This window comes from Porites lutea, chromosome 2, assembly GCF_958299795.1.
Source record: "Porites lutea chromosome 2, jaPorLute2.1, whole genome shotgun sequence".
NCBI lineage: Eukaryota > Metazoa > Cnidaria > Anthozoa > Scleractinia > Poritidae > Porites > Porites lutea.
Genome location: NC_133202.1, coordinates 8,019,107 through 8,027,837, shown reverse-complemented (window position 1 = coordinate 8,027,837; position 8,731 = coordinate 8,019,107). Strand labels below are relative to the sequence as shown.

Below are 8,731 nucleotides of genomic sequence, written 5' to 3'. Positions count from 1 at the left end.
ATATTTTGTTTTTTTTCTGTTGTTTAGTTTTGTTGTTGTTGTTTTTTTGTATTGTTGCTGTTATTTTTTTTCATTGTATGGAACTGTGAACGACTCTAAAGATTCAAATGAATAAATGAATACGAAGAAATCTTGCAACAATGATATCATGTTTCTTTCAGGTTTTTTTCTCTCTATTTATATTTTTATTACATGTACCGAGATCTTGCATTATTTGAGGGATTGAGGGGAAACAAGGGCACGCTTCATGTCTTTCATTCCAGTCTAATCCTCGGGGTAATAAATAACAGGTAATGCTTCCGCTACCCTTTTATCTTTAACAAGTTGTTAATGCTGTAATGAATACGCACAGTTGGTAAAAAAAGAACTGCTCGGGTGGAATAACGACCGCGCATTATAACGGGACATGCCCCTGTTCCCCTCCCTCATAGATAGATATAGAACGTTCATGTTTAGTAAGCGTTTAGTCAGCGAAGAAATCCTGCCACTCGTAAGCCACTTTCTCCTCTTGATCGTTTCCCCAAGACTCGTCTTCGCTTTGATCCGATGCTAGGTAAGTCTCCAGTTCTTTAAGATCATCGAGCACTTCTTCTTCCTCCTGTTTGATCATCTGGTTCATCTGAAACCGGAATTATTAAAAGTCTTTTTTTTGCAAGAAGGGACGTAGCCAGCATTTTTTCAGAGATACGCACAATTTTCCAAATCACTCTTCCGCTCCCCTCGGCCCCCCTGTCCCCTTGCCCCCGCCTTTAAGCCCCAAATTAAATCTTTTCCAGGCATGCCTTGATTAAAGGAGAGGGCTGTGTTGGAAGTCAAAGCTTTTTTACTGACCATGAAAATGAACTGAAGTATGTAAATCGAGTATCATTAGTTAAGCCAACAAGCTCGGGCAAAGTTTGCTTTTAAAAAACTTGTCATTTATTCATTTATTTTTCCTTATTGTTATCGCTTTTTTCCCTTTATTTTCGATCATTTTATTCTATTCTTTTACCCTTGACATTTTTAGGTACACACGTGCGTACCGTGCGTACAGAAGTGTACGCCCCCGAGCATGTGAATTTTATTATAAATGCCAAGAGGAGTATCAGTAGGCTACCTTTCCATCCTTTCATTTGTCTGAATAAAAGTTTCCGTTGCTAGCTTTTTGTCACTTTTGAGATTTGATTATCGTTGAAAGGAGGCTTTACGTTTGGGTGAGAACCTAACAGTGATCATTGGGATTTTTTATAGTTGCAATTGGCTTGTGTCGGCAGGCGCAAAACAGGGGAGCAGAGGAGGAGGGGGAGGGGGGAGGAAGAGAAGTTCGAAATCCCAATCTCCCTGGGAAATCCCCTGTCTCTTTTCTCTCATTTCCCCTCCCGTGTCGATGCACACCTGCCACACTAATTAGATTAGGAAATCAACTTACTCTGTCTTTAACTTTCTTCGCATATTTCTCCCGCAGCTCTTTCTGTTTCTTTTTCCTTTCACCTTTCTGCTGTTGTTTTACCTTTCTTTTCTCAGTCTCCTGCATCTTTCGTTCAATGGTGGACTCAAGCTGGGTCTTGGCGGAAACCTTCCCTTGAGCAATCCTGCTGATTTTCTGCGAGACTCGATCGCCTGCTTGCTTTCTATTAGCCATCTTTTCTTTTCTCTTCCTTTCAGCTGCAGCTTGCTTTGCAGCAATTTTCTCCTTTATCGCTTTAGCTGACACATCAGCCGGGTGTGGTCGAGCCCTGTTACCAGTCCTGCTGCGCGCACAGTCACGTATGCGTTCTAGCTCCTTCAGCTTCCTTTCTTCCGCTGCGCGCATTTTCTCCTGCACATCCGCCAAAGTGATTTCCGGCGCCACTTGCCGACGTCTCCTTAAGCGCAGCGGAACTCTCGCAGATGGATGGACCGTCTTCTCGTCAGTGACAGTTATGTCGAAAGCCACTGCTGTTTTTTGTTCCGGAAAAGTGGAATTAACCGAACTCAGAGGCTGCGCAGCATTACAACTTGAAGACGTCCTGTAACCATGGATTGCTAGGATCTCACGCGCACTCTCCAAAAGATGATCAGAATTCTTCGCCACAAGCGGAGACGCCACATTTGTTGAGTTGATAGCAGGCAGCACTGGCTTTGCGCGATCTAATGCGCTCACGGAATTAACCTCGCACCCACTTGGCATCGCATTTTTTAACAATTTCTTGTTCTGATGAGGTGATGCTAAAGAACATGGGATTTCCGATACGTCTGCCTGAGCTCCATTCTCCCAGAATCCCCTGTCTTTATGACATGCAGAGTCTCCGTTAGAAGGCTTCCTTGGCCTTATGTCTTGTCTTGGCTCGGGAAAGATAATTATTCCTGGGTCAACCTTATTGTTTGCCTTTCTAAACTTGGAAAGAAGTGATCCACACATAGCTTAAAAGTCACTTTTAGACGTTCAAAGCACAAAACGCCAATATTATTTGCTTTTCAATAGTCAAAAGTGTCGCTTACACCTAACACAAACCGTGCGAAGATATATCCTAACTAGGAAAATAAACTTTGCGTTGCCTAGGATTCGTTTATTGCGTCTTATTGCGCGCGCGCCAGAATTCTAGCAAATTAGAACCCTTGAACATCCAAAAGAAGACTTCACTTTAATTACTAACACTGGACAAATACATACCCGTAATCTCTAATTGGACATGCCACTTATAAGCTCTTTAAATGCTGAAAAAATGCTTTGAGATGCTAAAATACGAGCCCTATCAAAACCTCACGGCCCCACGTCGATGCACGCCCATGACAAAAACTGATCTTTTAACGAATTTATTATACTCCTCTGTTTAGCTCCCTGGCCCCGGTTGTTCAAACGTCAGATAGCGCTATCCACCGGATAAATCACTATCCAGCGGATAGCGTAATTGATTTTCGTAATACTTATCCGCTGGATAGTGATTTATCCGGTGGATAGCGCTATCCAACGTTTGAACAACCGGGGCCTGGAGGGTAAATCATAAGCATAGCGCAGTGGTCAAAGTTCGCGGCCTCCGCTCATCTGGCTTGGGTTCCAGTCCCGATGTATGTGGATTGAATTTGTTGTTAGTTCTTGCTCTTCCTTCGAGAGATTTTTCTCCGGGTACTACGGTTTTTCCCTCTCCTCAAAAAACAACACTTTTTTCCAAATTCCAATTTGATCCGGAATATTCCAGAAAAAGAACGTCCCTTTTTATTTGTGAATGTATAACCACTAAATCTTTGTTTATATGTTTGTCCATTTTGTTTGCTTATTTAGGGACGGACCATTAGAAAAGTGATGAGGGGGGGGGGGGGGGGTGGGAAATTTTTAGCTTGCACGAATTTTTTTTTTCGCTCACTGCTTGTGCAGGAATTTTTTTCAGGTGAACCCCTCTGCACGAATTTTTCTTCAGACAAATATTTCTTTTTTTTGAACAGTGAAATCTTGATTCATTATCTATGTTTTTGTGCTTTATAAATTATTCTATACTCACAACAGATCAAAGGATGCAGGCCATTTTAATGCAAAATCTTTTCGAAAATGTACACACAATGAGGGAGGAAGAAGCCACTTGGAGTGGATGGCTAATATTTATATTTTTATCATAAATTTTATATGTTGAAAAGTTTAATATTGAAACTGTTTATGGATAATGAAATGTATTTATGATATTTATTATAATATAGGATACACTGTATGTTGCAGGTAGACTGACTGCCAATGAAAACCATACTTTGTGGTTCTTAATTTTTGTTAAAAGTACCGGTGGCAGTGTTGCTGTTTATGTCGTTGACAGTTATATTTTTAACACTTACTACTACGTGTGAATGCACTTTTTCATTGTATTATAGAATTCTTATTCAAGGCGATAAGACCCATCCTCTAATTTTTATTCTGGGCACAAATAATTTTATAGAATATTTACAAAGCTACCAAAGTCTAATATTTATTTATTACAAATTGTATTTTATTATTTTTATTATAATACAGTATACAGTCTATGTTGTAGGTACACTAGCTGCAATTTAAGGCAAAAACAAGGTTCTAATTGTCTCCTTTCAATAAGAAGAAAGTGATTTTTGTTTATTCATATTGTGCCTGGTAATATTGGATAATTGGACATTCCTTCTGCATGAATTTTTTTTCTTTACCTTCTTCTTTGCATGAATTTTTTTTTTCTTGGCATTTTCCCTTGCATGAATTTTTTTTTGTTTTTTTTTCCCACCCCTCCCACCACTTTTCTAATGGTCCGTCCCTTAGCATTATTTACAGCACAGTTTTGAAAAGGTTTAATAAATCCAGTGATCTTGTTTTTTTATAGTGACCTGGAAATGTACCCTGCTATTCCAAAGCAAGAGTTGAAGGTAAAAAATTCGGTCATATGTGGGATGTTATGAGACTACATGCAAAGGATTTCGTACACATCTATGCAATCTTCAGTACTGTGCACAGTTTGCGACAAATCTACCAAAACAGATCTGATTGTTACTTTAAGGCCCGGTTCAGACGCGGAACTTTTCATGAGCCGAACCTAATACATTGAATTAATTACATGAAAAGTTCGGCGTCCGGAATCAATTAGGAACGCCTGTTTGGCCGTCCTTTTCGCCTAGCCTGGCCGAGAATTTCGCCTTTGAAGCGACTTTAGAACGGCTTTGATTCAGACGCCGAACTTTTCATGTACCGAACCTAAGAGGGTCTCAATGGGGTGGTGGCTTTTACGGTTATCGGCTAAAATTTTGGCTCTTTTACGGCTATCGGTTAATTTTTTTCAGTTACGGTTAACAAAAAGTTAAAAATTAACTTCTTTTGTTTCAAAAAGTTAAATATTAATCAACCTGTATTTTTTGTATCTTTAAATCAAAATAAAGGTCTTTGGATCATCTCGGGATGAAACAACCTATTCTTTTGAAAAATTTTAACATTTGATAGATCATACTTTTTATAAAGTATTTCTCTTCTAATATAATTTTACACATAGAAATGTCAATAATCAATTTAAAAATAATCTTTGTGAAAAAGAAAAAGCAGACAAGCAAACGCCCAACTCAAGGCCAGGGTGCGACATTCATTATAACAGAAATGGCCGTTTTCACACTAGAGACGGATTATTTGTGTGAGACGGGTTATCCATTTGATGATTCGCGTCAGATAGGTAATACTTCTTAATTCGAAAATGGAATAGCCTTAATTTTGAGTAAACAATCCGCCTGACTTTATCCGTCAATTACGACGGACAGTTTGAAGACGGGATTATCCGTTCCAGATAGCCTGTGTACAGCCGCCCCCTCCCCTCAGAAAAAATCGGAGAAGGGGTGTCTGTGGGCAGGGCGCGACTGTACACAGGCTAGCCTCAGACGAAAACGACCTATAACAAAATTCCCGTGTCCAGTGTTTTTAATTATAGCGAAGGACTGTATGGAACGACTGTCTGCCGTTGCCTTGTCCGTGGGCCTCATTATTCCGCGCGGCTAATGCGTTTCGGGTCACGTGGTCCATGCAAGTTCGCCACCAAAATACCTTGACCGAGATTGCGTGGGAAGACGCCGTACAGGGACTGGGCATGGCAATGTCTACCGTAGCGTCAGAGGAAAACAGGGAAATGTTGTTCATCGGCAACGTGTTTTACAAACAGTGACATCTCTGCGTGTTGTTTCACTAATGTCTCAAGGGCTCGACCTCCTAAAAATCGCAAATATTAATCCCCAGCAAGAAGCCACACTTTCGCTATGGAAAAAATTAGTTCCCTGAGAGAGCGGCGAAAATGGAGCCTAGGTCTTGGTCAACACCTAAAAGGCGCTTCGCCCAACGTGCGTATGGATGTCACACTAGCCGGGAAATAAAAAACGCAACCATAAGTGAGGGAATCTAGGGAAAAGTTTCTTTTACGGTTAACTCTTTTTTACTCTATTTACGGCTAACGGTTAAAATTTTTCAATTTTTACGGCTATCGACTAAATTTTTGGCCATTTTACGCCTATCGGTTAACCCCATTGAGACCCTCACCTAATGTAGGCGCGGAACGTGCCTACCGGCGAAGAGCGAAGAGCGAAGAGAAACGAATGTTTTCGAAGGCTAAACCTAATGTATAAATTATCATAACGTATTTTGTACGCAGTTTGACCGAAATGAGCATTTTTCGCCTTTTGCACTTAGTTCAGCTACTGATTAAGATCGGCGTCTGAATCAATTCAGCCGGTCTAAATATGAAAAGATCGGAGTCTGAACCGGCCCTAAGTAAACCGGCTTACGGTGGATTTCCACTGTGGCGTAATTTTTACCTGCGTACGCATGTAAATTTTTCGCGCGTAAATAAAATAGAAGCAATGTATGAAAGGCCGATTGCAAAAGCAAAAGTTGAGCGAGCTTCTATTTTTTCATTTTCGGGCGTAAAATTTACGTGCCTACGCACGTAAAAATTACGCGACAGTGGAACTGTACTACGGGGCTGTTTCTGACCAGCGCAGCTGGCGGTTAACTGGCAGGCTGTCAGTAGGCTGCACAGATAAAAAGCCCACTGATTTGAGGAAATTCGGCCAGGAGCTTCAATTCCCGTATGTAAAAAGAGTGGTTTGCCTGTGCTAAAACAGTAAGATGGTGAGCTCAGAGGGGAACTGGAGCTCGTGAGCAAAGAATGGGCGCGATCCATTCAACCAAAATTTCCGGAAATTTTGGTCCAAAACTCAATGGATCGGAAAAACTGGTCCACCTTTTGAGGTGGACCACTTTTCCCGGTTGAATGGATCGCGCCCAATATTTCCCAAGTTTACTTGGCAAAACATAAATGCTACTATACCATATAAATCCCTTTGAAGACCTCTTTAACGCAATTATTTGAAAAAATGATTAACTAGTTTATAAAGTCCTTATTTCTTTTGGCCGGCAGGGGCTAGGGCTCTATCGTTGTTAAAGCAAACTAATAGCTCCTTCAGAAAGTTTGTCCGAAATTTTCACTTCAACCTTCTGTCCAATTTTTCAATCCATTTTGGCTATTTCGCGTTTGTTGTGCCTTGCCAACCAACAACTGGGAAACACAGCTGTGTACGTGTGTGGGAGTTCGATCACGTGATTCAGTTCGTGACGAAGCAGGATAGTTTCTGAAATGTAGGTGTGCTTTCTGTGGATTTAGTATTTTCATTTGTTTGAAAGTGTATATTGAGGGTTTTTAACCTATGGATTTATGTTTCTATTTGTTTTAACCGTTTAGATCGCCGAGAAGGCAAACAGCGGCGTCTTGATTTTCAAGAACAGGAAAATTTATTCGTTCTAAGTCCCCGAGGAATCCAAGATGTCTGACAAACCTCCACCCTATCAAGCTGGCGGTTATCCTCCTCCAGCTCAACCGGCCTATCCTCAACAACCTGGCTACCCACCACAGCAAGGCTACCCACCACAGCAAGGCTACCCACCACAGCAAGCAGGCTATCCACCTCCTCAAGGCTATGCTCCGCCAGTGGGAGCTCAAAGTACTCATCAGACCACGATCATTCAACAACCTACTGCTGTTGTTGTGGGAAGTGCCATGTACGGAGAATCGCCGGTGTCAATGATGTGCCCATATTGCAATGCAACTATAGTGACTTCGGTCACTTACAACCCAGGCACACTGACATGGCTGGCTTGTGGAGGGCTGATTTTGGTCGGATGTTGGGCTGGATGTTGCCTGATACCCTTCTGCATTGATGGCATGCAAGATGCTGTGCATTCGTGTCCAAACTGCCGAAGGCAACTTGGTGTTTACCGCCGAATGTAGATTGGCGATTGGCCTGGCAAGAAAGCAGAGAGACAATGGAGCGAAAACTGTGGAGGAATCGGGCACTCATTCATTAAATTTTCACTTAATTTCATTCTGTAGGTGACTTGAAGCCACGACACCAACTAACTAATTTGCGGAAGTTAACTTTGTAATTTATTAGCTATAGTTATTAGAGCTCTTACGAATTAGATTTAGAACAAGCTTTTAAACCGACATTTGTCGTATTTCTTGTTATTACCGGTAGATGGAATAATTTGCCATCTCTTTGAATTATGTGGCAGCAAAGAATATCTAGTTATTTTAAATAACTCTAAAACGACCAAAACTGAAAAGCGGAAAAATTCAAACCTGTAGCTTCATGGATAATATTATTAATTTGCATGTGTCGTTGCACGTTGCTATAGTAAATCCTCAGTTTTTTTGCTGAGTATAATCTCATAGTTTTCTGATTTGTTGTGTTGACTTTTGTAGTATTACTTCTGCTAACAAATAACAGCAACAACAACAAACAAAGTCCACAGCTCCGGATAAATGCATAATTATTCCAGTTTATTAATTACTTTTATTACAAAATGTATATCAAAGTCTACACTTTTATATTTGTTGATTTCATTATATGTCAGCATTTGTTGTCTGGAATAGGAAACCTAGGGAACCAAAGCATTGGGTATAAAGTTCTCCTTTTTCGTACTAAAACTATTAAACGGTTTGGATAGGAATCCTGTGTAGCCGGCTGTGCCACAGATGAAACTAAACCTTTGGTTAAGTGCGTTGATCAGGTAACCTCCCTGTGTACATACCAGGAGTTGAGTATGCACTATGGTTAGCCTGTTAACAACAACTAAAAAAAATTATCATTCGTTTGGCCCATCATATTGAAAGGAAATTCACACTGCATTTCCAGTAATAAGTTGAGACTGTTAAGGGTCCAGAACAATGATCTGTGAGCTGCTTCGCAGCCTTCACTTGCTGGAGTTAGATTACTTCTGTGGTGCAGGCTATGGGCAAAA

The 8,731-nt window shown here is 40.8% G+C and overlaps 1 protein-coding gene and 1 pseudogene across 1 annotated transcript; one reads left to right on the top strand and one right to left on the bottom strand.

Moving 5' to 3' along the window:
- Window positions 1–463: 463 nt before the first annotated feature.
- On the bottom strand, window positions 464–2,380 carry LOC140925553 (uncharacterized). The gene is made up of 2 exons (XM_073375490.1): window positions 1,409–2,380; window positions 464–619 (listed from the first exon to the last, which is right to left on the bottom strand). Exons 1-2 carry the CDS (start codon window positions 2,378–2,380, stop codon window positions 464–466), a joined length of 1,128 nt encoding a protein of 375 aa, XP_073231591.1.
- Window positions 2,381–6,935: 4,555 nt separating this feature from the next.
- Window positions 6,936–8,731, top strand: part of LOC140927615 (lipopolysaccharide-induced tumor necrosis factor-alpha factor homolog pseudogene) — a 2,070-nt pseudogene continuing 274 nt past the window's right edge.